The following is a 27,796-nucleotide window of genomic DNA, read 5'->3' on the forward strand; positions in this document are numbered from 1 at the left end:
GGCAACAACGACACACAACAGAACAACACACAACAATGAACAATCCCAACCCATTAACCCCACTGATCATTAATAACACTAACAACTAGCAACGGACCCAGAACAACAACAATAACAGCAACAATAACCCCAACAACATGCGCTCCGAGAATCCCCCAGAATCCCCGGCACGAACCCGGAAGAGAACGACACGTTGCGAACACTGGTCGCTAAAATATGTAAAACATTCGCGCATTTCTTTTTTATTACATTAGCTCACTAAAACTCTGTAACTAGGGTATTAAGCAAAAAAAAGCCTTACCTCCAACAGCTGGTTGGAGGTAGCGGGAAAAGGGAAGTGCTTTACAAACTGCCGTAAAGCAGTACCTCTGACAGTATGACAATGTGTGACGTCATCGCTTGTTTTTAACGCCTTTTTAGAACAGATACGTGACCTTAAAAAATGCAATATTCAGCTGAGTTTATTATCTTAGCCCCACCTTTTGATAGCAACTTAACAAAAAATTACATCGTGAGAAAAGTGGATTCTGAGGATAAAACCCCGTTGGCTCCCATTCATTCTGGACTCGCCTACGAGCGCCCCGCGTGGTCAGAGATTATTACTGCAACCAGTCCAGAAAACCGGAACTAACCCGCGAGTGCCCAATCTCCTCATATTAGACATTCTCTGCAGTAGCCTTGAGGTATTATTCTTTACAATTAACTTGTCGCGTAAAACGCTTGCTTGGGCGAACAAGGAGGTGGAGACGTTCGTCTGCATTCTTGGGGAGGAAGACGTTTTTTACGATGTTTACGTAGCTGCCGCGGCGATCGACATCCGGCCTACCACAAAGGGTACTGTCGGCAGTGGAAACGCGACCTCGGAACTGAGCTGGGCTATACCGCCCCCTCCCTACCGCACCTTTGCGATCCGATCCGTTCCGCACCCTGCAGTGAAAACGCGCAGTAGGCTGCTGAGGCTACCTTCCACCACGTCTCCCCAACGTGACTTCATCGCCGAATGGCGTTAGAAAACACCCGTTACTGCTAAAAACAACAAAAAATGGACTTTAGCACTATTTTGGAGACATTTTATAAATGATACACATATTTTGAGGACTTCATGCACCCATTATTCAAAACTTCCAGTTAACCAGCACGTAGGCCTTTAATGATTTTAAAAGCTCTAACTGCTGGTATAAACGCCACAAGGTGGAGGCACATATCTATTTGTGCAATGAGAGCGTTGAATAACTGCTTATAAGTCAACCTGGAATCAACAACAGACAATTCACAGGCGAACATCAGCGCAAAGGAGGGAAACCCTTCTGCGAGAACTGGCATCAGCATGATGCAAACTTTATTCACCATCCTGTCCGGGTTGGCTATCATTCTTTTATTACTTTACAGGAAATTCCCCTACTTTGTGCAGGATGTAATGCACGCTCGTTTAAATATTTGGATCAGTGGACAAAGAGCGAAGTTCCTGCAGACCACGCCGTACTTCACCGTGCTTGATCGGTTCCTGGAGCTGGCCAAGACGCAGCCAGCAAAGCCCTTCATTATATTCGAGGACGAGTTGTTCACCTACGGAGATGGGGACCTTCAGAGCAACAAGGTGGCCCGGGCTTTGAGGCAGCATGCCGGGCTCAGAGAAGGGGACACCGTTGCGCTGTTCCTCGGGAACCAGCCGCTCTTTGTTTGGCTGTTGCTCGGACTTGCGAAACTGGGCTGCGCGCCTGCCCTGATGAACTACGGCATCAGAGCCAGCCCTCTGCTGCAGTGCCTCTCCTGCACCAGCGCCAAAGTCCTCATCGCCGACGCAGGTAGGGATGCGTCGCGTTTATTTGTCAATATTGATGTAGGCCTCACAATCAAGGTCGGGTTTAAACGTCAGTTCACTTTCAGACAGAGAAGTAACTCTTACAATGGCATGATTGCGTCCATTCTTAAAGGGGGGTATATGCCACCAGGTGAGTGTGATTAGCCGTTACAAGCCATTTGAAAATCGGTGTTTTAGTGACATCACAAGTGTCCACCTGTATATTGGAGCCACTAGCGGCGCCAGGATTTTGATTGTGGGTGGGCCTCCAGAAAACTGGATGGGCCAGTTAAAATAAGCCAAAAAAAAAAACTTGTTCACCTTCATCTCCGTTTCAGCGCTTTTCTGCGGCACTGAGGACAGCGACTCAGTAGCCTACCTGTGTGGCTCTTGTGTCGCTGTCCTCAGCTCAGAGCTGAAGCGGACAAAGACATACACCTTGGCAGTAATGGTGGATTCAATGATTCGTTTACGTGAACCAGTTCGCGTCAGTCAGTTCGCCAAGATGAGTCGTTCGCGAATCGTTCGTTCGTTCAGTCCAGTTTCCGTTTCCGTTTCCGGTAGCGGTGAATCGCATCATGGAATGCACCCATTGCATGGTTCTCAGCTGAGTCAGTCAGACTCAGTGCTACCGGAAACTCGACTGAACTGTTTCAGTCGAGTTTCCGGTGAATCGAATTATGAGCTGTGTTCGAAATCGTTCCCTATACACTCGTTCCCTATTCCCTATATAGTGTACATGATATAGTGCACTATATAGGGAATAGGGAACGAGAATTCGGACACTACGCTGAACATTTCTAAACGTCATTTGCGTCAGTAAATGCGCCTGGTATTTGTGTGACGTGTTGCGCCGACATCATCTAAACAAACCGGGCTGGAGGTTGTATTGATGTTGAATGTTACATTTCCTTGCTAAATTTTTTAATTAATTTTCAATGTTAAATATTCTATGTTAAATCCCAAATAAATTGATGACATTTCTAAACACAAGCCGGAGACTCCATCATTAAATGTATTCATTTTCGCGGTTATTCAGCTTCTTCTCCCCTGGAAAAATATAACCGCATTGCATTGTGGTATACGGGAGTAACATGTAGGGAACATCGTATGTACCCTATTTTAAGTCCACTATATAGTGCACTATATAGTGGACCACTGAGAATTCGAACACCCTACAAAATGGCGTGCACCCTATTTAGTGCACTACATCCATGATAGGGAACGATTTCAATACGATAACAAATAAATAATCACAAATGCACACAATTTAATTCAAACTTGCTTGTGGGACTCGGGGCTGACGGCAGGAGGCGGCGGGGTTTCATGCTGAACACAGCAAGAATTTTTTGATATTCCAGTGAATCAGTCAATTCCCTTTCAAATGAAAGCAGGGACAACGAGTTCAGTCTATCCGTCAACATTGTTGCCCTGGTGCCTGTTTTTATTCGATTGACAGCTGAAAAGAGTCTCTCCACAGTAGGCCTACTTAATAATAATAATAATAAATTTTATTTATACTGCACTTTATATTCAAGAATCTCAAAGTGCTTCAGAGAAAAAAATACCAAAAAAATATTAAAAAAGGGGGAACCTCAAAGAAAGTTTAGCTGAATGCTCTTTTAAAGAGATGGGTTTTGAGGTTCCGTTTAAAAAGAGCTGTAGTCTGTGGAGCCCTCAGGTGGTCAGGGAGGGCGTTCCATAGTCTAGGGGCAGCAGCAGAAAAGGCCCGATCACCCATGGTGCACAGCTTCGTATGTCGGGTTTGGAGGGTGTGAGTGGATCCTGAACGGAGTGTACGTGAGTTTGTCGGGGGGGTGAGGAGTTCCTGAAGGTAGAGGGGGGCAAGTCCGTGAAGGCACTGGTGGGTGAGGAGGGAGACCTTGTACTCAATTCTGAGTGAGACAGGGAGCCAGTGCAGTGATTTCAGGATGGGGGTGATGTGGTCATGCTTGCGCACCCTCATCAGGACCCTGGCAGCACTGTTTTGAATGTATTGGAGCCTCTGGATGCTCTTGCCAGGGATCCCAATGAGGAGTGCATTGCAGTAGTCCAACCTGGAGGAGACAAAGGCATGGACGAGCTTCTCTGCATCAGCCAGGGTGAGTGATTGGCGGAGTTTGGCAATGTTCCTGAGGTGGTATAAAGCTGTCTTACAGAGGTGTTTGATGTGGGTGTCAAAATTAAGTTGTGGGTCCATTTTAACACCGAGGTTGGTGACGGATGTGGAAAGGGGGACGTTTTTGCCAGAGAAGGTGATATTGGTGATGGTGGGGGAGCGGAGCTGATGTGGCGTGCCAACAAGGATGGCTTCCGTTTTATGGCTGTTAAGTTGTAGGAAGTTGAGCTTCATCCACGCCTCTATCTCCTCCAGGCAGGTGGTCAGTGTGGATGTTGGCAGAGGGGCAGAAGAAGTGGGGGTTGTCCTGATGTAGAGCTGTGTATCATCAGCATAGCAGTGGTAAGACAAGCCATGCCTGCTAATGACACTACCCAGGGGGAGCATGTACAGTGAGAACAGTGTGGGGCCCAACACCGAGCCCTAGGGGACACCGCAGGTGACGTTGTTGGTGTGTGATTTTGCTTTGCCCAGGGCAACGTGCTCAGTTCTGTCAGTGAGGTACGAGGTGAACCAGTTCTTTACATTTCCTGATAGTCCAATGGTGTATTGCAGGCGGTGAAGGAGAATATTGTGGTCAACCGTATCAAAAGCAGCTGTTAAGTCCAGGAGGATGAGGAGAGATGGGGAGCCGGTGTCTGCTGCCATCAGGAGGTTATTTGTGACCCTGACCAAGGCTGTTTCTGTACTGTGGCCATAGCGGAAACCAGACTGGAATTTTTCAAACAAGTGATGTTGTATGAGGTGATCCTGGAGTTGTGCTGCAACTGTTTTTTCCAGAACTTTTGACAGAAATGGGAGATTTGAGATGGGCCTGTAGTTGGAGAGGACTTCTGGATCAAGGGTAGGTTTTTTTAATGTTGGTCTGATGACGGCAGTTTTTAATGCAGATGGGATATGGCCGGCCAGGAGGGAGTGGTTAATGATATTGGTGATGAGTGGAGAGACAGCAGAGATGTTGGCCTTCAGCAGAGCTGTAGGGAAGGGGTCTAGTGCACAGGTGGATGGCTTCATTTTCCTGATGACGTCCTCCACCTCTTCCTTTGTGATGCTGGAGAAGGAGCAGAGGGTCTGGACAGAGTCAATCGGTGGGTCAGCAGTTTGAAGGGGCAGGGCAGTAGTGATGGAGAGGTGTGAGCGGATGTTATTCACTTTTTGTTTAAAAAAGTTGATGTGCATGTTGCACCTCTCCGTGGTGACATCAGATTGGGATGGTAAAGGGGGTTTGAGAAGGTGATGGACAGTTGAAAAGAGCTGTTTGGAGTTACCAGGGCTATTGTTGATTATTGCGGAATAGAACCTGGACCGTGCATTATTCAGGGCTTCAGCATATGCCCTCCTGTGTTCCCTGTATGCCTGTTTGTGAACGGTCAGACCAGAGGCCTTGAGTCGCCGCTCAAGGACACGCCCAGCAGCCTTCATTGTACGTAGTTCACTGGTGTACCAGTGTGCGGAGCGCGAGAAGGAGACTGACCTCGATGTTAAGGGGGCGTGGAGATCCAGGAGACTGCTCAGGGACTGGTTGTATAAGTCCACTGAGTCAGCAACAGAGAGGGAGTCAGTTGAGCCAGAGGAGAGATGTTGAAGGTCCAGGGACCTTGTCGTCATCATGGGCAATGTGAGGAGGCTGTTCATGTTGGGGAAAATATCACAGGGGCATGCGTTGAGCACTTCTAAGAGTGTTTCTTTTTTTTCGTTCATGGTCTTGTTGGCCTTTGCCTTTCTTTTATGCTGCTGCACAAAACCAGTGTGCTCTGCGTCTTCCACCGGAATGGAAAAGTGCGCTCAGGCGGGCCGGATGAGAGCCTTGTCACGTGGCAAGCAGGCAGCAGCGGCTCTCATGAAGCCGTATGTGTCGGGCTTGACGCTAATGTTCAGCTCCATCCTCTGCTTGTCCATAATTTAATTTCTGTAGGTCTGAGTTTTGCTGTACAGGTGATGATTTTCCCAGCAGAATCAACGTGCGTATTGCAGCCTGTGGGCAGGCAGTCCACACGTGGGGTAAAAGCCGCTGATTGGCTGAGAAGCTTTTACTCAACGCTTTCCTCAGGCTGCTTATTGGATGAACGGCTAGAATGAAAATCACTCACTACTCCTAAAATGGGTGGGCCCAGGCCCACCCGGGCCCAATGGTAGCGCTGCGGGTGATCAGTCTACCAGCCTACCCAGTGGACTGTAGCAAATGTTGCTGATCTATCCATCATACATCTAGGTGGACACGCCCACTTGTGATGTCACTAAAACACAGGAAAAGGCTGATTTTCAAACAGCTTGTAACGGCTAATCACGCTCACGCCTGGTGGCGCAATATCACCCCTTTATCATAGAACGGCTGTTATGGATCAAACCTGATCATGTCAGCGGACCACGCCCCTAACCCCTCCTCTCCCCCCCTCCCCAGAGCCTTTTCTGACCCCACCCTCACCTGTGCTCCCCCTCCCCAGGTGTGCGGGGGGCCGTGGAGGAGGTGCTGCCCAGCTTGCGGCAGAAGGGCATCCGAGTGTTCATCCTGGGGGAGGCCTGTGGCTCCGAGGGCCTGGAGGCTCTCAGTGATAAGATCCAGCAGGCCTCGGACCAGCCTCTGTCCCCCCAGCTCAGGGCTCAGGTGAAGGCCACAAGCCCCACCGCATACTTCTATACCTCTGGCACGACAGGTGAGCAGGGGTCGCAATAGGCACGCGTGCCAGCACTGGCACGGGGCAGCATAATCATTGGCACACTTAAAAAAATTAAATAAAAACTATTTTTTATTTTTATTTGATTATTATTATTACAAGAATTCACAGCACAATGCGGCAGCATAATCATTACTACCGATTTGTTTTGCACTTTATTCTGTTTTGGGCATTTCCTCCCAGTACAAATATGTTTAAATTAGTTACAGAAAGCAGTGTTCTGAAATGGGATAAATTAATAGTTTTTAAACCTATGTTGTGAGTAATAGAGAAGAAAATATTAAAAATATTGTAGCAAGTGGCCTGTATGCATCGCTTTCACATGGTTTTGCAAAGCTGTACATGTCTTAAAGATATTGATGTGGATGGTTCCAACATTCTCATGTATTCTAGCTTTTTTACATTTCTCACAGTGCAAATATGTTTTTGAATGAGTTTCTGTAAATGTTGTTTTAAGATGGGACATATGTAATTATAATTTGGAAGCCCATGTTGCAAATATAACAACCAAGAAAACATTTAAATGTTGATGCATGATTGTGGACTATATGGAAATAGTATAATTCCAGGTCTTCTGCAAATGATTTTGGTCGCTTTGTCATAATTCAGCTTAAATTTTATTAAGGCACAGTCATTAACGAGAAAATGTCAAACTGGCACTGCATGTTGAAAAGGTTGCTGACCCCTGAGCTAGAGGAAGTAGTGCCCCTAAGGGAGTAGTATGATACATACATTTACATTTACATTACGGGCGTTTAGCAGACGCTTTTATCCAAGAGAAACAACGTATCGCTGTCAGTAGAGTAAGGATGTTCATAGAACCAAGTGCAAAAAACGAACAATCACTAGGTTAACCCATTCCCCATATACAACACAGATAACTAGGATAAGACGCCCCACAATGCTTAGTACTGTATTTAAGTGCCAGGACGTACAACGTACAATAAGTGCGTACATTAAGTGCCAGGACATACAACATACATATCCACAAGCCTGCACCCAGCCTTCACCTGGGGCCCACGGCCTTGTGTGTTGTCACTATATGACTTTATCCACTGAAGGACTTTTAATCAACGTCCCACCTGGTGGTCAGAAATATCAGACAGCTGCTCTCTGAGTTGACTGGTAGTGATACTCTCTGCTGCATCAGGATGCGCTGCTCTGGACGTCCTTCTGAAGGATGTACGTCCCGGTGCTCTGTGTGTTCTGCTCTCCAGGTCTGCCCAAAGCCACGGTGAGCACGGAGGCCAAGGCCTGGGCGGCGGCCTTCCTCCTGACCCACGCCCACGTGGGCGCCCAGGACCGTCTTTACCTCACACTGCCTCTGTACCACATGTCAGGGCTGCACGCCGGGCTGCACGGCGCCATAGAGAGAGGTGAGGGGCGGGGCCAGAGAGAGGGGCGGGGCATAGAGAGAGGTGGGGCGGGGCACAGAGAGAGGTGGGGCGGGGCCATGGGTGGGGTGAGGGGCGGGGCCAGAGGGAGATGAGGGAGGGGGCCATAGAGAGAGGTGAGGGGCGGGGACAAAGAGAGAGGTGAGGGGCAGGGCCATTAGAGGTGAGTGGCGGGGCATAGAGAGAGTGGAGGGGCGGGGCTTAGAGAGAGGTTAGGGGAGGGGAAAAGAGGGAGAGGGACCACAAGCCATCTCTCAGCCAAGGGTTGCTGGTTTGATTCCCTGCACCTGCTGGCAAAGAGTGAGTGTGTGTGTGTGTGTGTTCACTTGAATCCATTTGGCGTCATTCTGATGTGCTATAAGAATGAGGAAGGTAATGTTTAACATGCCTCTTCCTTGGTGAGACTGAAGGTCAGGCTTGTGGGAGGATGTGGGAACAGGTCGTTCTGGACCGCGGCTTTCATAGTGGGGACATAATGTCTTAATGTTTAATTTATCACGTTACTCAATGACCCAAAAGCATGTTTCTTCCAGCTTTTATGGCTGGTTCAGACTACACGATTCTCAGATATTCCTCCACGATTTAACATGTCACACTATACGATCACAGAGCCAGGAAATCGGGCCTTGTCTCGTCGGAAGACTGGGCACAGGGTGCGATGCTCTCTACTTTGTATCATTCACGTTTGTAAGATATTTAGAAAATCTAAGGTTTAGAACTGACTGTTTTTTAAAAATTTTAGGTACTCAGGATCCATTGTTGACGTTCTGTTGCTAGGCTACGTTGTTGCTGCGGGTACTTTATATCGCTCATGTCACGCGCAACGCAACTACTGTGAGGCGATGCTGCATTGAGCAGAAATAAAATCTACTGGAACCTTTATGACAAAAATGTTAAAAAACATTTATGTCAGTTCTAAACCTTCGATTTTCTAAATATCTTACAAACGTGAATGATACAAAGTAGAGAGCATCGCACCCTCGAATCTTGTAGTGTGTCTTCCAACGAGACAAGGCCCGATTTCCTGGCTCTGTGATCGTATTGTGTTACATGTTAAATTGTGGAGGAATATCTGAGAATCGTGTAGTCTGAACCAGCCGAGAGAGAGGATTGTGTGTGGTTCTACAGTACGGAATCAGTGTTATCAGTCTATAAATTCTACTAACTTTTATCGTACAATGGTTTCAAATCTATTTTGCAAAGGCTTGGTGATGCTGAATTCAGTACTTAAAGCAATTCTAGTGACATACCATAATGGGACTAGAATATAACATTGAGTTACATGCACACATCGAGGGGAACCCCTTCTACCTCATGGTCCTCCTCCTCCTCCTCCAGGCATCACGGTGGTCCTGAAGAGGAAGTTCTCGGCCTCCCAGTTCTGGGCGGACTGCAGGCGGCACAACGTGACGGTGATCCTCTACATCGGGGAGATCCTCCGCTACCTCTGCAACACGCCCGCGGTCCGCTCACCACCTCACCTGCAGCCTTTCACCAGACATTCAGCCATTCATTCACCTCAAAATGTATCCATTCATGTGTTCTACTAGATGTCATAGATCATTTACATTTATAAGTCCATTTGTTGGAAGAAAGAGAAACAACATCTCTGTCGGTACCTTAAGGATGTTCATAGAACCAAATGCCAAGCACTAACTATCACTAGGTTAACCCATTCCCAGTATACAACACAGATAGCTAGGGTAAGATGCTGCACCATGCTAAGTACTGTTTTTAAGTGCCATGACGTATAACACACAATAAGTGCATACATTAAGTGCCAGGACGTACAACATACAATAAGTGTGTACATTACTCCATGGGTCTCCTGGTTCTAACCAATGCTCTTGTTCCTCCCTGTTCCACGCCCCCCCCCTGCAGGGGGCAGACGACCGGCGCCACAGGGTCCGAGTCGTCGTGGGGAACGGCCTGCGCGCCGACGTGTGGAGGCTCTTCCTGCAACGCTTTGGGAAGATCAGGATCACGGAGTTCTACGGGTCGAGCGACGGGAATACGGCACTGATGAACTACCCCGGACGAGTCGGCGCCGTTGGGAAGGTCAACTTCTACCACCGGGTACGTCTGGGATCGGAGGTCCTTTTATTGCTCTCAGTGTGATCTACGCCAGTGGTGCTCAAATGGGGGTACTGCTGTAAAAAAAATCCAACTATCGATTTATTTTCACCCTGAGGAAGGTTAAATTCTGAAAAGTCTGCAATAGAGAATCTGCGTGTTTCTCATTAAATTGTGAGTACCGGTAATTGCACCCTTTTAATGTTATTGGCTGGTTTAACACAATGACGACAGGGAAGCGACGGCAAGCAGCCAATTGCGTACAGAGTCATTTGAACTAAGCCCATTGATTGACTCTTGTGCTGAAGAAAATGAAGGCAGCTTCCCCAGACCAACGTGCAATCTACGATTGAGCTTGGTCTGGCAATAGCCAGGCTAGGTGACGGGGGTACTCGGCTGAAAAAACATCATAAAGGGGCTACACTATACCATTGATCTACGCTATGTTTCTGGGGGGATGGTTTGTATTGGCTGAATGATTAACTTTTTATGATTGACTCACCCTTTTCATGTCATTTACATGAGGCCCCATATTGAGTGTATGATGATGTGAACTGTTTTGTACGGTAGAGGGTCTCTCCCTACGTGCTCGTTAAGTTCGACCCGGAGAGGGAGGAGCTGGTCAGAGACGCATACGGCCTGTGTGTCCAGGTTCCAACCGGTGAGTTCTGACAAGGTTCTGTTAAACAGCTAGAACCTTAGAACAGTTGTAAAGGACATGCACCGTATGAACGGACAGACTCGCATTCAGCTGAAAGGTTTCGGGGAGTACAGGTCAGTTTAACTTCTCCTTCCCTTTCGAAGGGGAGACCGGACTGTTCCTGTCTAAGATCACGGCCAGGAATCCCTTCGGGGGGTACCTAAACAACCCCGGGCAGACGGAGAGGAAGAAGGTGCGGGACGTGGTGGAGAAGGGGGACTTGTTCCTGAACAGCGGAGACCTGATGAAGATCGATGAGGACGGCTTCGTCTTTTTCCAGGACCGCGTCGGGGACACCTTCAGGTGCGCTCGAGTCTGGATGTCACACGCGATGGATGCTGTCGTTAACTACTAAAGTTAAACTGTGAATGCATTGATAACATGAATGCTCAGTATTCACATATGTTTGAAGTTCAACACTACCACCGTTTCGGCGTGCTGTAGCCATAGTGACAATGTGTTGTGAGAGCCACAAAGTTCTGAAAATCTTCCTCAAATCCTGTCTGACTCACATTCTGCAGGTGGAAAGGAGAGAACGTGGCCACCACAGAGGTGGCTTCCATCCTGACCATGATGGACTCTGTTTTGGATTCGAATGTGTACGGAGTCCAGCTGCCAGGTCAGAAAATAGTTTTTCTGCATGGCGTCTCAAACGTTGTCCTGCCCGACATGTTGATATGAAGATTAGTAGGAGACCATTAAAGTCCTAACTCCATCACCTGACGAAGACCACTTACTCGTTCCAGGACACGAAGGCAGGGCTGGGATGGCCACGCTGACCTTGAAAGAGGGGAAGACCCTGGACTGCAGAGAGACCTTCGCTCACATCAGCCACTCTCTGCCTCAGTTCGCTTGGCCGCAGTTTATCAGGATCCAGGTAACAGCCAGGCCGGCCCGCCGCTCCCTAGTGCGAAGGGCATCAAGTACCTGGGGGGGCACCAAAAAATAAGGTTTAAAAAAAAAATATATATATATATATACAGTATATATATGTATATATATATATATATATATATATATATATATATATATATATATATATATATATATTACATTATTGAATTACAAAAATATATAAATTAGTTATGAAGAGGCCCATCACTCAAGGCCGGCGCTAGGCGCACCCCCCCCGCTCGGAAGTCCTGTCCAGGGCACAATTTAAAGATAAACTGAACTGAAATAATCAACATCGATAACGTGCTATGACCATGATAAAAAGAAATTACACAAAAAAAAATAAATAAAAATTAATACATAGCTTCTTTTTTGGCAACAAAAGAAAATGTGTCTTTTAGTATTAGAGCGCCGATGACGTCACTGGCATGGTAGGACTAGGTCGTTCCTGCAGACACAGGAACGTCTTCTACACTGCACGGCGGAAAATAGTGATTTTAATATGGCTGCTTACGCGTTTGAGCCTGTGAGGGACATGCCTGTACTGTCCGACTGCCATGCGGTGGAGAGGGATCAATTTTAGGCACTCCACTTTCTGATCGTGTGGGTGTGACTGGTGTGCGTGTGGGTGCTGCTCGAGCATGGACACCGCCATTTAATCGGTCTGCTGCCGAGAGGTTCGGGTCAACCTTGATCATCTAATGGTGGGATTAGGTTGCATAACCTTGCACAGGGCATTTCGGATGCTGTGCGGCGAGAGAGAGGTTTTGGAAGTGGCCATGTTCTCTCTAAGGGACGTCCGAGCGGAGACGCTGGAGCGCCCCATAAATAGCAACCAAGTAACAAGGCCAAAACTATCATTCCCCCTCCGATATCCTTTGATGCGTTTCAGGAATATCTCCGTAAAGACGGACTCATTGCGGAAACGCATCGAGCTGTACAAATACTGTACCTACATATTCAAGGCGCTGGTTCTCCACAAAAATAAGTGGAGCGCCTCAAGCCTGCCCGCATCCAGCCTGTGCGCTGTATGCAAACATTGAAGTCGAGGAGGAGATAGTAGTTGTTTAACCTTTTTAGATTGAGTGAAAATACTTTTTAATGTACAGTTAGTAATTAAATTGACCAAGGGGCTGTATTTAAAGCTACAAATAAAAAAAAAAAACTGTAACTTTCAACGCAACTCTAACGTCGCTTCAGGCGTCCACACGAAACCTAACACGAAACCGCATAGGTCCGGTTTTATTTGAAACTACCCTGGGACCATGGACCTATTAAAGAACATGGTTTATTATCTGCCTAAAAACATGGTTATTAAAGACATGGTTTCACAAAAAAATCGGCTCCGGGTGGACGGGACCTGAAAGACATGTTAGATGCACTTTGGGAGATACACCCGCGGATGAGCATAGATGCGAGGAGGATTCACGAGCGTCTCGTTTACTTTAGGTGGATGTTGGAGGTTTACTTTCTGGTTGATGTTGATGGATATTGCACAGATACATCTTACTATGAAACTACTTCTTCGAGTTTAACTCCCTCTGCATCAGCAATCGGCTAGTCGGCGAACAACGTCGGGACATTTGTGGACCTTCTGTTTACAGACCCGCCGTGGTTTAATTAGCAGCTTGGAAACATAGATCTGTGATATCCTCGGAGTAATAGTTTATACACTTTATGGTCGGAGTGCTAGCTTGTGGAGATTGAGATGACAGGGGCTGATTGTCAGTTTTAAGGCTGCCAGCCATGTATTAAAGCAGGGGTTTTCAAAGTGTGAGAGAGTGAGCCCCCCCTCAGAGAAAAAAATTCAGCTGAGCCCCCCCCCCAATTTTTTTTTCTAAATACCTGCGTTTTGAAAGCTATTTTAATTATTTTACACATTTCAAACATCTCCGATCATAATTTTAAAACATTTGGAACATATTTTTGAAACATTTTAAACAAATTTTTTAACATATTTTTTAAACATATTTCTGAAACATTACAACATCTTTTTTAAACAACACAATTTAACAACTTTATCTAAGCATGTTTTAGCTTAACCTTTTTTAAATACATTTGAACATCTTAATCTGTGTAAACGGCCAGTTTACAGATTCATTCAGGGTCCCCGACTCTGAATTTTCTGAGTCGAATCAGATCTCGATAGGGTTTAAATGTGGTCGATAGGGTTTACATGTGGTCCATAGTGTTTAAATGTGGGCGATAGTGTTTAAATGTGGGCGATAGTGTTTAAATGTGGTCGATAGGGTTTACGTGTGGTCCATAGTGTTTAAATGTGGGTGATAGTGTTTAAATGTGGGCGATAGGGTTTACATGTGGTCGATATTGTTTAAATGTGATCGACAGTGTTTAAATATGGTCGATAGTGTTTAAATATGTTCTTTTCACTCACTCTCCACCTCATCCCTAACTCTCCACCTCAAGCTGGTGTGTAGTGAGCGTTCTGGCACCGATTGGCTGCCGTGCATCACCCAAGTGGGTGCTACATATTGGTGGTGGTTAGTGAGGTCCCCCCTTCACTTTAGGCGTCTTTGAGTGTTATTAATTATTATTATTCTTCATGTTTAACCTCTGTTTTCCTTTTATTCCTAGTCTGTTTTACATAGTTTTGAATGATGACTATATGCTCTGTAAGGTGACCTTGGGTGTCTTGAAAGGCGCCTCTAAATTAAATGTATTATTATTATTATTATTATTATCTGCCTTTTCAGTCCAGAGATTCGACTATTCGGCGGGGTTTGTTTACCGGCGTTGCTATGGTGACCTAAATTATTATAAGCAACTGAAAACGACGCCGGTTTAAAACTAAAACTGTGATTCTGAAAAAAGTATAAATGCTATCAAAATTCCGTTTCGATAGTATTGAAGATACAAGTGTGTAGATTTGTTTAATGGTTTGAACGATGGTAAACGGTTGAGAAAGGAATGAGTTACGATGTCTAGAAGTAGGTGTATCAGAATGGGCTGACGTCTTCAATGAAAACAGCTGAAAACGAAACTAAAACTGTGATTCTGAAGACATTTTAAATGATATCGAAATTCTGTTTAGATATTAAGTGTGTAGATTTGTTAAATGGTTTGCACGAAGATAAACGGTTGAAAATGGATTTAGTATTATGTTACTTCTACAGTTGAAGTACGACTGATGATTTGAATGATCGTCTTTCAGGTTTTTTTTTGGGTTTATTTTTTTCTCACGTCGCGCCCCCCCTGAAGAACTCTGGCGCCCCACAGTTTGAAAACCCCTGTATTAAAGGCCCACTATGCAACTTTTTTAGCCAAAATTACATTAAGTATGCAGGTTGAGAGTTATGCTGATGGTTCTGCATCCATTTCTGGGTCGATTGTGTTGTAACATTAATAATAACAACTTATCTAATTCACTTCAACTAGCTATAAGCAAGAGAAATCGGAGAGTCCAGGTCAAGTATAGATGAAGAGTTTATTGCCACCCGCAAACGAGAGACAACAAAGCAGAATGGTATCCTTGAATACACACTACTGAATGAATCCCAGGCAGCTCCTTATATCCCCGAATTTTACACAATACAAAGTTGGACTTTCATCAAATATAGAATTTCCCATCAGGGTCATACTGTGTGGATGTCAGCATACCCCTATGTCTTCTGAATCCCAATGTGACCTTAGAACATATATTATCCTTATACAAACAGAGATGATGCAGACGTGTGAATGTAAGCATTGTCTTCAGAGAGTACATCAAAATGGGAGTAGACTGGACTCTCTGACTGATGTGTCACATGGCCCATCAGGTGAGAATGTCCTGGACCCACTCACTGGTGTCACACGGCACACAACATCTAGGTTAAAGGTGATCAGCTCTTCTCCACCATTAAAGTACTTGCTCTGTTCGGACCGACACAATCCGGATGTGACGCAGCGGAAGTATCCTCGAAAATGTAGTCAGATTGTAGTTTCGAAAATGCTTTACGGCACAGACACACACCCAAACATGGCACCGGCTAGATATAAACAGCCAGTTGCGAGGCAATTGTTGCATTCATCATGGATCAATCGACTGACCCAAGAGGCGACCGTCGGTGGAACAAAAGAAGAATGGACCAGAAAAGAGATCAGACACGAGTGAAAGGGGAACTATGCAACTTTTTTGGCTTGATTTACCTTACTATAACAGGCTAAGAGTCATTGCGATGGTTCTATTATACATTTTTGTTCGATTGTTCGTTGTTTCGACTCACCCTTGCGCATCTTGGCGGAGAAAAGGAATATGTTTCTGCCGGCGACCCGCCGCCCACTCTCGCGGGAGTCTCGGGTCTCGCGAAGTAACGAATTGCTTTACGGCACAGACCCCCAAACACGGAACCGGCTCGATATCATCACAAGTCACTAAAAGGGATTGTTATATTCATCATAGATCAGCCGACTAAAAAGAGACAGAGAAACCCAATGTCGGAGGAACAGAAGAAGAGAAAAGGGAGACTGACCGGCAGAGAGGCCAGACACGAGTAAACGTTGGGCAAGCTGTTCAGGAATAGCGTGAACTGAAAGAAAAAGAAGACTGCAAATCAGACGCCGACTCGGCCATGTTGCTTTTGAAATTGAAAGTACCCTTGGGTGGCCTTTGTCTTCGTGGTATTCTTGATGTTGATAGTCTGATAGTCTCTGTACAAATGTGTTTTCTCGACCGTTTTGTTGTGAGCCCTGTATGTTTCTAGCTTGCTTGGTTGCAACCAGTGTTGTGCCTGAACGCGTTCATTGAACGATAGTTCATGAACTCGTTCATATTTTCGGCGAACGTGAACTGAACGTACTGTATTACTGCCTGATGAACGTTACTGTGAACTCGTTCATTCTGGTGTCTGTGAACGGCACGCACACTCGGTTTAACTTCGTTATTTGTTTATCAAAACGGCGGATGCGCGCGCAGAATGAGAACATTTGTTTGACCGGTTGCCATGGTTATCTTCGTGTGGTTAATTTGCAGTTGCGGTGTTGTCAGCTTACTGTTACATTAAACTGCAATCAGAAAATGCGGTTATATGCTATAGACCCTATAGTGTCTGTGGTGTAAAGGCTGGGACGAATTAAAAAATATAAATACACTTTATGTTGAAAGTATAGACCGTCCCGATTCCCATTGAAACGAATGGCGCGGTGATTATTCTTCAAAACGAGATCTGTTAAATTGTGAAAAATGAATCAAACTGTAATCAGACAACACGGTTATATGCTATAGACCCCAGAGTGTCTGTGGTATAAAGGCTGAGACGAATTTCGAATTATAAATATGTCAAATCCATAACGTTAGCTCTCTGGCTCATAGCTCAGCGGACTAGAATACCTCCTAGAATCATTGCTTGTTGGCCGGAAACGGAAATGGGGGCTGTTTACGTTTGGTTGTAGTCTTTTCGCTCGGTTCTCCGACTCAACAGTAGGGCTAGAACCGAGCGAAAAGACTACAACCAAATTTGAACTACAACCAAACTAGTTCCCTTTCCGCTTCCGGCCAACGAGCAATGAGTCTTCCAACAGAAATCAATGGGATTTACAAAATGCGCTAAATGTACAATAAAACACGATAGAAACTATTTCGCTACGATGCTTGATTCAACCACTCTATTTCATCCTAGACAAATCACGAAGTGGGCTCGATGTTCAAAATACCGGAAAAAAATAATAGCTCACACAGCAACATATTGAAAAAAAGAACTATGAATTAGTTCATTTTTTGGAACTGTGAACTTAGTTCAAATCTTTGAATTATGAACGTTGAACTGAACTAGTTCATTTTAAAATTTGTGAACTGAACTTTGAACTAGTTCACGTAGAAAGTGAACTATCCCAACACTGGTTGCAACCATATAAACACCTTTGTTTCCATGGGTGTTTTGCTGTTCGTCTGGCTCGTCCCCCAGATACAGACTGAATCCCCGAATCCAGGTTCTTGTTTATTTAGATTATTATGTTGGCCAAACCTCTTACACTGATTGTTCTGTTCAACCTAAGATAAAACAATTATAATCTAGGATATAAATTCTCCCCGTCAACTATAAAAAAGGATGGATTTATGTTTATTGCAATACAAATACACCCTTTTAAAAATGTATAACCTTGCCTACACTTTATGAACATCTACTTCGGACATGGCTCCACGCATTCGCCGGCTTCTTTGAAAACAAATGCACATGGCTCGCGTAGAAGTGCATGGGGAAGGGTCGTCAACGAGTTGTTACGACAGTGTTGTGAAATATCTACTACGAAGCTGTAGGGGGCGCTGTGTAGAGAAATGTGCGTGCCAAAACCAAGAAAACAGCGAAGAAATGCCCGAAGTTGCATAGTGGGCCTTTAAGGGCTGGTTTCCTGTTCAAAGGTAGCCTGTGGAAATGTATGATTACCCCAGCTGCCTTGGCCCTATATAATTCATTAATGCAGCCAAGGGGAATCCAAAAGATGATCCTCCTGTAGACCTGGTTGTTTGCTTTTCCGTAGCCATTTCAGCGAGCCTCAGAGCCTGACTTATTACCTGCTATGGCTGCTAGAGCCACAGAGTCGGAGTAGGTTACCATGCCAGTGACGTCACTGATTGTTGAAATCCAACATGGCGGCGCACTGTAACACTTTCACCCCTTTCACCCCTTTCACCCCTTTCACCGTACAATTTAATCCCTTTTAGCAAGTTCAGCCATTTTTAGTTATTGTACCAATGAGAAGGCAGACAATACATCTGTTATATCAACTAAACTTCAAATTTCAGTTCAGTTCCTCTTTGATGTCGAGTCGCCTAGGGCACCGGTGTAATTCGGTGTAACACGGCCAGCGCCGTGTTACACCGAATTCTGCGACCCACCAAAATGTGTGACCCCAGGGGGCGCTGTTGCACATTTTCTGCAACATGCAGGTGTGCATTATAACAAAAACATAAATAAAACATAAGATTTCCGGTGGGTCTTTCTTTTCTTGATACTAACATTAATTCTAAACAGCATTTTACACAGCAGCCTATAATAGGAAATGCTCAAAGGTAAATCAGCGTAATTTAACACTGAATGTAGCTTTTTATGGGTGAAGAAGCAACGGTGAAGGACCGTACTAAACGCCCTATCCATTGTATGGGTCTGTAGAATGCTAATCAAATCAATCAAATGTATTTATTAAGCGCCTTTAATAAAAAGGCAAATGGTTGGGGGGGAGATGTTATGTTTTATGTATGTTTTTGTCATGCCTGTCTACGTTTCAAACTCGTGGATATTGCAGAAAATATGCAACAGCGCCCCCTGGGGTCAAACTTTTCGGTGGGTCGCATAATTCTGTGTAACACCGGCCCTGCAGCCAGGGAACACGTCGACGCACCACTCGTTCATCAGCGCTAACTCGTTAGTGCCAAGTGCCAACTCGTTAGTGCCCACTCGTTAGTACACACTCGTTACTGCTATCTCGTTCGTTAGCACGAAGGAGTTAGCACTCATTTGTTAGTGCCAACTCATTACTGCTAACTTGTTAGTTCCATCTCGTTATTGCCAACTCGTTAAGATCTAAGATCCTGAGTTAGTGCTAAGGAGTTAGTTGGTCAAAGGTTCCTCACCTTAGGGATCTCTATTTTTGAGGTACAATCTGTAAACATGCAGACACAGTCTTTTTCAGAGGGGGAATGGTCCAGGGTGTGTCTGCGTGTTGAGTGTAGAGGATATGAGTAAGTGTTGTGTACGCCTTGAAGTACCCTGTGTGTTTAGAGAATGATGAAATGGAAATAGAGCAGATACAAGGGAGGAAATCTAAAAAGGAAGCAGAAGGAGTGGCTTTCTGCTGGGCTTCAACACAATGGCTGAAGAGGCAGGACAGGAGGTCAATCAAACAGCACACCCACTCCAGTGCATGTTGCAAGCGCAAGGGAGAGCAATTGTGAATCACAAGAAGTCACAAGCTACGCAGATTTAGGCGGAATATGATGGAAATGACCAAAAAAGAGAAACATGTTTTGCCTCAGCAGTCGAATGTAAGCCAGATATGTCAATGCAATGTTATCTAAGTGGAACCGTATTAATCGTACCATCCTACCAGGGGTGGACAGTAATTTGGTCCGTACTTAAGTCACTTTTTAGCATATCTGTACTTTACTTGAGTATCATTATTTACTTTTACTCAACTACACCTCGTAGAGGAAAATCGTACTTTTTACTCCACTCCATTCGAAAAACCTGTCGTTCCTTCCTTTCCAAGACATGCATGCTGTGTGTCTGTGTGTGCGTGTGTGTGTCTGCCTGCGCGTTCCCCCTGCGCGCGTGAATGTGATTGTGCGCACGTGTGTGTCTGTCTGCGCGTTGCCCCTGCGTGTGTGTGTGTGTGTGTGTGTGTGTGTGTGTGTGTGTGTGTGTGTGTGTGTGTGTGTGTGTGTGTGTGTGTGTGTGTGTGTGTGTGTGTGTGTGTGTGTGTGTGTGTGTGTGTGTGTGCGAGTCTGTCGGTGTGCAGCATGCGTGACCATAGACAATAAAGTGACAGATCCAAAAGTGTACCGATCAGAACAAATGGTGATTCGTGCAGTTTGGGCGGGTTTCTCCCAACTTTGCAATTCGATGGCTGTCTGTTTAGCCTTCGAATTACGACGTTTAAAGGGAGTACTTCCACCATTACTGGAGTAATATTTTACACTAGGTATCTCAACTTTTACTCAAGTATGTGGTCCGAGTACTTCATCCACCACAGCCTCCTACAGAGGACGCTAGATTGTATTTGCCTATTTTTGGTTCCCATTAACTACTTTGTGTTCTGTTCAGCCACTGGCGGCATCTGAGTAGAACCAAAACCAAGCGCTACGCCTACGTTAAGGTGGACAGGTGGTGGTGCTGGGGGATTGAGTCGTATGAATAATCATCTCCTTTACTTTGTTACGTTATTAACCATTAATAATGGTTTCTTTCTGCAGATGCTTTATGTGTATACTATCCTAACCGGTCGCCTGTGCTCTGACTGGACGTTTCTTTTCCAGAATGACCCTGAACTCACCGGCACGTTCAAACAGGTCAAATTCAGGCTAGTGAAGGAAGGCTTTGATCCGAGCACCATCCGGGACCCGCTGTTCATCGTGGACCCCGGCAGGAAGACGTACAGCCCCCTCACACAGGACTCTTACGACTCCATCTGCTCTGGGAAAGTCAAACTGTAATTTGAAAGAGGTCAGATTGTAAATGGAGGGAAATCCTCGGCCACACTTATCATTCCACCGACTAGCTTGAAGTCTTAATACTGCTCGGACAGAATGTTTCTGCCCGTTATCGTTATCTATCACTAGCTGAGCATTATCAACAGGGGAGCCTCTGACCGACTTTACCATCATCCCCTTGATATCATACCTGGAGAGGTGTGTGTGTGTGTGTGTGTGTGTGTGTGTGTGTGTGTGTGTGTGTGTGTGTGTGTGTGTGTGTGTGTGTGTGTGTGTGTGTGTGTGTGTGTGTGTGTGTGTGTGTGTGGTCCACACAGCTGTGAGGTCATCGTTGACCGACAGCCACATCGCCTGCAACATGACACATTTGGGCCGGTTAACATCTGTGGTTAAATGTGACGTACGATTGATACAAGTTGCATTGAAAAGACTGACTGTCAACGACATCAATGATTGACCAATATTATCAAGGCCCATTTCACAACCTCTTTCTGCCTAATGATTGACACTGATAAACGCAGAGCAATGAAGAAACGTATTTCTCCCTTCTCAACACTGTGATGTTTGAGAAGTGAAGTTTGTGAAGTTTTTTTTGTTATCAAATACACACTACTACACACACAGAAAGAAAAGATGCACAAGAACATTATTATTCGTTCTTAGGTATTCATCCAATTTATTTCACTGGCACTTAAAATAAGTTCATGTTGGCTTCCAAGACAAAGACCGTCATGTAATGTTTTCAGAACAATAAAGAGATTAACAAAATCAGGTTTTGTCACGAATCATCGTTACTGTTAAAACCAGCCGACTCGTTACACACCAGGTCCTAACAACAAAGGACAAAGGGCATGATTGTAATTATTGTACAAATGGGGTAACTGAAGCGCGTTTGGTAGGAAGGAGCATGAATCAAACATAATAAATGTTTAACTACGGACCGAGCAGAACCTTCCGTTCCAGGCGAATATTTCAACTCACTAAAATATGTGTAATTTCTTTCACAAATAGAAATCGGAGGTTACAATATCATTTAGAATAGGTGGGCATAGGTAACTGTCCGAGTGTGTGAATGATGGCAGGTTTAGGCAACCATCATCCATGAGCCGTTTCTCACTATAAGGCCCCTAGTGTAGTCGGTGCACCTGCATCTTTTTAAAGTGATTAATGTTAAAGCAATAACTGGTTAAGAGTGCCATCCAGTAATGAGACTTGTTCAGGATTGCCCGTAGTGCAAACACTCTTCGCTGTTCAAAATGGACCAAAGGTGACTCAGTGTTTGCTCTTTTTATCTTTAGCCAAGTTCATCATGAACAGCATAATCACTTATTGTCACTCAGGTTTTCCGACAAATTGTTAGTACTGCACACATTTCCTGCCCAAGCTTTGATTTTTTTTAAATGACAACACTGTACATTATTTAAAAAAAGTATATATTTAATACAATGATTTAGCAAGATACACAAATAGGATGCAATATTAAGATGTATTACAGAGTTAATATACAGATGATTGTGTTTTATTAAAACCAAGATAAAAGCTTAATCTCATTAACATAATTACTCCCTGATGATCCTAAATCAGAACCAATTTTTTGAAGTCATGTCAGCCATGCAGGGCAGATCTCTGCCGTGTTCCCTGCTTTGAGGGCTCAGAGCCTGATCCTCCCCTCTGTGATGCTGTTGAAGATGTCCTGGGTCATGGGGACATAGCCCTCACTGCTCTCCAGGTAGTACAGCGGGTCTTTGATGACCGCAGGGTTGAATCCCTCTTCCATTAGCCCTCGCTTCATTTGCTTATGGGTCCCGGTCACCATCAATGCATCCTGATGAACGATGCCAATTATTTTGGGAAAGCAAATTGATTTCAGGAGTTAGAGTTGATATTGGTATTAGACGGGTATGCTGAACATGTTGCGCCCGCTTTACCTGGATCCGGATGAACTGGGGTCTTGCATACGCAGGCAGGCAGGATTTGACCTGCTGGTACGTAGCGCTGCTGTCAAAGTCCTGGCCTTCCTTCAGCGTGAGAGCCGCCATTCCAACCCTCCCCTCGTGCCCTGATCAAATCAAACAGTCACACAGTGCTCTTCAGGTCACTCACAGGGTCACGTGATGTTAGTTATGACTCTGAGACGAGGAGTAGGAAGCTCTTACCAGGCACGGCCACCCCGTAGACGTTAGCCTCCTCGATACAGTGCACCATCACCAGGTGGTCCGTCACCTCGGTGGTGGCTACGTTCTCCCCTTTCCACCTGTGTGTGTGACGGGCAGACGTCAGGCCGTAGATCCACAACAATAAACACTGAATCATTCACTCAACCACAGCCGTTAACGGACATGGAATGCCTTCGTAGGATCTTAGTCGTTAGGCTTTTCTTATCTGCACTGACCTATAAGTGTCTCCGATCCGATCCTGGAAGTAGACGAAGCCCTGGTGGTCGATCTGAAGGAGGTCCCCACTGTTGTAGTAGACGTCTCCCTTCACCAGAACGTCCTGCAGCTTCTTCTTCTCCGTCTGCTGCTTGTTCTTCACGTAACCTCTGAACTCAGACCTCGGGGTGATTTTGCCAACCAGCAAACCGGTTTCTCCTGGCGTCAACAACACACTCGTTCAGATCTGGACGTTTGCGTACCATCGGGGCTTTTGATTTCTCAAAGTGTGACATGGTGCGTTGTCTCTCACCCTTCGGGACCTCAATACAGAATCCCCGGGAGTCCCTGACCGCCTCCTCCTTCTCCGTGTCATACTTTATTAGGGCGTAGGGTATCGTCATCTAGAGGGAACCCAAGAACCATAAACACCAGACATCCAAGGCACGTGGGACATAACTTAGAACCAATGCCTAATGAGGCATTGATTTGATGTACTCTGCATGCTTCAAAATATCCTTACGAAACATCTACTGAATGAACGCCAATGCTCAGAAATTCAAGATCATCTGCACTCACCTTTTGAAGGAAATTCTCTTTTCCGATAGCGCCAACTTTTCCGATGTAATTAATGAAACCAACGTTCCCTTCCGTCGCTCCGTAGCATTCACAGATACGGATATCTCCGAAGCGTTGCAGAAAGTCGGACCAGGTGTCAGCTCTGATGCCGTTCCCGATGGCCATGCGGACCTTGTGGTCTCTGTCACTGGGCGACTGGGAAGAGGAAGAGGAGCAGGAGACAAAAGGTGAGGTAGGATGTAATCAGTACCCTTAACTTGTCTCCTCTTGTCTCTATCCAAACTGTTGTTTTGCTGTACAGGTGAATAAGCAGCTGCCATGATGAGTTATACAGGTGAAGCAGCTGCCCTGTTGAGTTTTACAGGTGAATAAGCAGCTGCCATGATGGGTTATACAGGTGAATAAGCAGATGATCTTATGATGATGAGTGAGGAGCTCTGGGTGTACCGTCGCCGTGCTGCAGAGGTAGCGCATGATCTCGCCGATGTACTGGATAACCGTCACGTCGTGTTTCCGACAGTCGTTCCAGAACTGGGAAGTGGAGAACTTTCGTCTTAAAACCACAGTGATCCCTGGAAAAGCAGAGGGAAATATCTGAGAATCATTCAATTCAATTCAATTCAAATAACTTTATTTTTCCCGTTAGGAACTTCAGATGTGGAGGAGCAGCAGGGTGTGTCCATACCCAACAGTACACAATAAACAAACACACACACACAAGCGCGCGCACACACACCCCATCAGCCCCGCAGAAAATAAAATCCTTGCCTAAGCCTAATGAATAAATAGTATTACCTCCATAGTGGAGGAGAAATAAATAAATAATTAAAAAAGGATTCCAGGCATTAAAACGAGAGGATACAGTTCAAAGAGGGGTTCAACCATTCAAAAGTCTTATGGATGCCGGGACAAAGCTTGACAGGGCTCTGTTTGTCCTTACTGTAGGGGCTGTATTGAACCGAGATGTACTTCAGTACCAAGACTGGTTGAGTTTGCTTTACAAAGTTACCTCATTTAATTACCTTAAGGACATACATTTATAGATGCATGTTGCTAAAACTGAAGTTTGCACTCCGGTAAAACCCACCTACATTTTGTTGCATTGTAAGCTGTTACTGTGTAATGACAATCAAGTAAATTTAATCTAATCTAATCTTATCTAATCTACTTGATTAAATTGATTCAGAATAGATTCACTCAGAATCATTACCAGGTCTCAGTCATTGTGTGATTTTGTCAATATGGTGGACGATGATTACGACCCAGAAATACATGTTCTTTTAAAGAGGTGTTCCCAGCGAGCGCCTTTACCTGTCTCCATGGCCCCACAGAGCCCCATCAGGAAGCCCGAGGTGTGGTAGAGCGGGAGGTACAGGTACAAGACGTCGTTCTCCCGGACGTTAGACAAACTAAACATGAGCGCCGCCTGCATCACCCGCTCATGAGTCACCAGCGCCGCCTTGGGGAGCCCTGCCACACAAGAGGACGCCCGTAAAACATGCGGCACGGAGCCGAGGTCACAGCCGCAGAACAGCTTCTCTCAGCCGGCTGGGGAGAGAGGACCAGCGGGGCCACGTACCGGTGGTCCCTGAGGTGTAGATGTACATCGCTGGGCCCTTCAGGGTGATGTTGGCCCTGAGGTGGGGGGACAGGGGCTGGTCCGAGGCCTGCTGGATCTTGGCACTGAGCCCCTCCATGCCCTCAGAGTCGCTGTCGTCACTCAGGATGAACACGCGGACCCCCTGCTGTAGCAGGGTGGGCATCACCTCTTCCACCGCCCCCCGTAGTTCTGAGGAGAGACGGGGGCAGGTCGTTGGGTCAGGCGGAAGGGGGAGGAGTTTAACTGGTTGATGGCCGTTTGGCCTCTTCCAGTCAGACAGGTTCCCCTGGACTACATAAATATGCAGTCAAGGGGTAACTCCATCAACAAGGTGTTGAGTGACAATGAGTCACCATGAGTGAATCAAGACTCACAAGGAGTGACCCTCACTTGTTCAGAGTTCACCTGGACATGATGTCACATATAACATGAGCAGAAATGTTTCATGAGCAGTTAACGAGAGGAAGAGCCACAGGTTAACCTCATTATTCCCAACATGTTTTTCCCCCTGTTAATTTTGTTAACGTGTTTATAAACAGTGGTGACTACCGATGGCTACCATTGGCAAGCCATGCCGAGCAGACCCTTCCTCGTGCTGGAGGTTTTATAGCGGAGGTGTGACGTCACAGCCTGGTTAAGATACCGGTGGGTGAAACAGAATCGTGTTTGATTTAGCCGAATCACCTGATTTTAAGAGTTGAGCCGACTGCACCAATACACAATGAATACACCATCATAAACGTCTATCCCCATGTCTGGATAAGGAGTCATGACGGTTGAAGAGAGCACCTGCAGCAGCGATGAGGACCTTGGCGTCGCAGCACGACAGGCAGTGGAGCAGGGACTTGGACCTGATGTTGCTGTTGAGCAGAGAGGCGATGCAGCCCACCTTGGCCAGGGCCAGACAGACCCACACGAAGAGCGGCTCATTGCCCATGAAGAGGGCGACGGTGTCACCTCCCTTCACCTGAGCGTGGGTCGACAGCACCCGAGCTATCCTGTTGCTCTGTCTATCGGCCTGACTGTATGTGTGAGAGGTGCCTTCAAAGATGATGAAGGGTTTCTGCGGATGCCTCTCCACCTTCTCCAGGAAACATCCCAAAAACGACGGACTCAACTTCTGCTTTCTTTTCATCCGAGTCACGCATCTAATTGCTCGAAACGCATAGCCGAGGTCGTGAAAGATATACGGATTCCTGATGTAAAGAAATAATGGCACAATGGCCAGACCCGCAAGTATATTAATAATACTAAACATGGCTGTGAACTTGGAGGACGTCGACTGTCTACTGCCTGGTCACTGGCCAGCTCTCTCCATGTTCTGGATCGACTAGGTCCCAGGGTCAGAAGTCTAGTGGGCGTGTCCCAGGAGCAGAAGTCCAGTGGGAGTCACCGCTTGCCGACTAATGCGGCCCTCTGATTGGATGGTAAGCCAATAATAATAATAAGCCAAGTCCGACTCATCGTGAGAAACGCAAACGTGAATATGGGGATGGTCACGGGAGGTTAGACACCATCAGTCCTATGTCAAACTCAAGAGCTATATCCAAATAATACGAGAATTTAACTTAAAATATATTGACGTAACTACATACAAATTTCGGTGTGCTGTATAAATGCTGCTCATATATTTAGCCTATATATATATATATTAATTTGTTGCTCTGTGGTAACCCAATCAAAGACGTTGCGTACCACCTGTATACTGAATCTTTCAATTCAGTATTAAAAATAAGACATTCACCTATATATATATTTATATTTATATAATTATGTTTGTTCTTGAGTTGCATCCAAATAAACCACTCTCTACTCAATTTGCAACAACCTATTCCCGTTGAACTGTTTATTCTGCTGTGATCAAAGTTCCTAGTTGTGGCTAAGACATGAGCCTACAATTAAATTATTTATCTTGAATGTTTTCCTGGTTCCTGTTTGGAGTTCTAGTATAGGACAACTCCTGGGCTTCAATGATCGCTAACAAACAACCATAGCCAAACATTGCTGCAATCTAATGCAAAGATATTTATAAAATCGAAACCATCTAAAATTCATTTACATGCCTAAATTGATTGAAAATTGTTATAAGGATGCATTGACGGTGAACGGAAACCATAAGAAAATGAAGCGTGGGATAATGGAAGAGGGATTCCACCCCGGGGTCATCACAGACCCCCTGTACTACCTGGAGAGCAGTGAGGGCTATGTCCCCATGACCCAGGACATCTTCAACAGCATCACAGAGGGGAGAATCAGGCTCTGACCTTTCACAGCGGGCAACACGGCAGAACTGTTTGCAGGCGGAATAGCAGTTGATAAGATAAGACTTTATTGTCTGTTGTACAAGGGTTACAGGAAATTTTCTTTGACATGTCACATATAAACATTCACACAGACATAAAAGACGAGACAAGAGATGGGTGTTGAGGTATCAGCTGACTGTGGTC

General features: G+C 45.6%; 2 protein-coding genes and 1 long non-coding RNA gene across 3 annotated transcripts; 1 reads left to right on the forward strand and 2 right to left on the reverse strand.

The window, feature by feature from the left end:
* Positions 1–1,246: 1,246 nt before the first annotated feature.
* On the forward strand, positions 1,247–21,569 carry LOC132472629 (long-chain fatty acid transport protein 2-like). Its single transcript, XM_060072346.1, has 10 exons — positions 1,247–1,805; positions 6,365–6,574; positions 7,813–7,971; positions 9,328–9,452; positions 9,871–10,065; positions 10,633–10,723; positions 10,867–11,065; positions 11,284–11,381; positions 11,509–11,639; positions 20,625–21,569. The coding sequence occupies exons 1-10, from the start codon at positions 1,328–1,330 to the stop codon at positions 20,799–20,801; spliced, it is 1,863 nt and encodes a 620-aa protein (XP_059928329.1). The 5' UTR covers positions 1,247–1,327; the 3' UTR covers positions 20,802–21,569.
* Positions 2,746–6,006, reverse strand: LOC132472632 (uncharacterized). Its single transcript, XR_009529125.1, has 2 exons — positions 5,518–6,006; positions 2,746–3,289 (listed from the first exon to the last, which is right to left on the reverse strand). It is a non-coding gene; the product is annotated as an uncharacterized LOC132472632 (long non-coding RNA).
* On the reverse strand, positions 20,990–26,674 carry LOC132472630 (long-chain fatty acid transport protein 2-like). Its single transcript, XM_060072348.1, has 10 exons — positions 26,139–26,674; positions 25,329–25,538; positions 25,061–25,219; positions 24,197–24,321; positions 23,750–23,944; positions 23,484–23,574; positions 23,191–23,389; positions 22,955–23,052; positions 22,727–22,857; positions 20,990–22,623 (listed from the first exon to the last, which is right to left on the reverse strand). The coding sequence occupies exons 1-10, from the start codon at positions 26,605–26,607 to the stop codon at positions 22,450–22,452; spliced, it is 1,851 nt and encodes a 616-aa protein (XP_059928331.1). The 5' UTR covers positions 26,608–26,674; the 3' UTR covers positions 20,990–22,449.
* Between the last annotated feature and the right edge of the window lie 1,122 nt (positions 26,675–27,796).

The sequence above is a fragment of the Gadus macrocephalus genome, chromosome 14 (assembly GCF_031168955.1).
Source record: "Gadus macrocephalus chromosome 14, ASM3116895v1".
Taxonomy (NCBI): domain Eukaryota; kingdom Metazoa; phylum Chordata; class Actinopteri; order Gadiformes; family Gadidae; genus Gadus; species Gadus macrocephalus.

Coding starts and splice junctions, on each gene's coding strand:
- LOC132472629 (XM_060072346.1), top strand. CDS start 1,328: ATGATGCAAACTTTATTCACCATCCTGTCCGGGTTGGCTATCATTCTT. Junction 11,382..11,508: donor GTACGGAGTCCAGCTGCCAG/GTCAGAAAATAG, acceptor TACTCGTTCCAG/GACACGAAGGCAGGGCTGGG. Junction 11,640..20,624: donor CGCAGTTTATCAGGATCCAG/GTAACAGCCAGG, acceptor TTTCTTTTCCAG/AATGACCCTGAACTCACCGG.
- LOC132472630 (XM_060072348.1), bottom strand. CDS start 26,607: ATGTTTAGTATTATTAATATACTTGCGGGTCTGGCCATTGTGCCATTA. Junction 23,575..23,749: donor AAGAGAATTTCCTTCAAAAG/GTGAGTGCAGAT, acceptor GGTTCCCTCTAG/ATGACGATACCCTACGCCCT. Junction 22,858..22,954: donor CTACGGGGTGGCCGTGCCTG/GTAAGAGCTTCC, acceptor TGATTTGATCAG/GGCACGAGGGGAGGGTTGGA.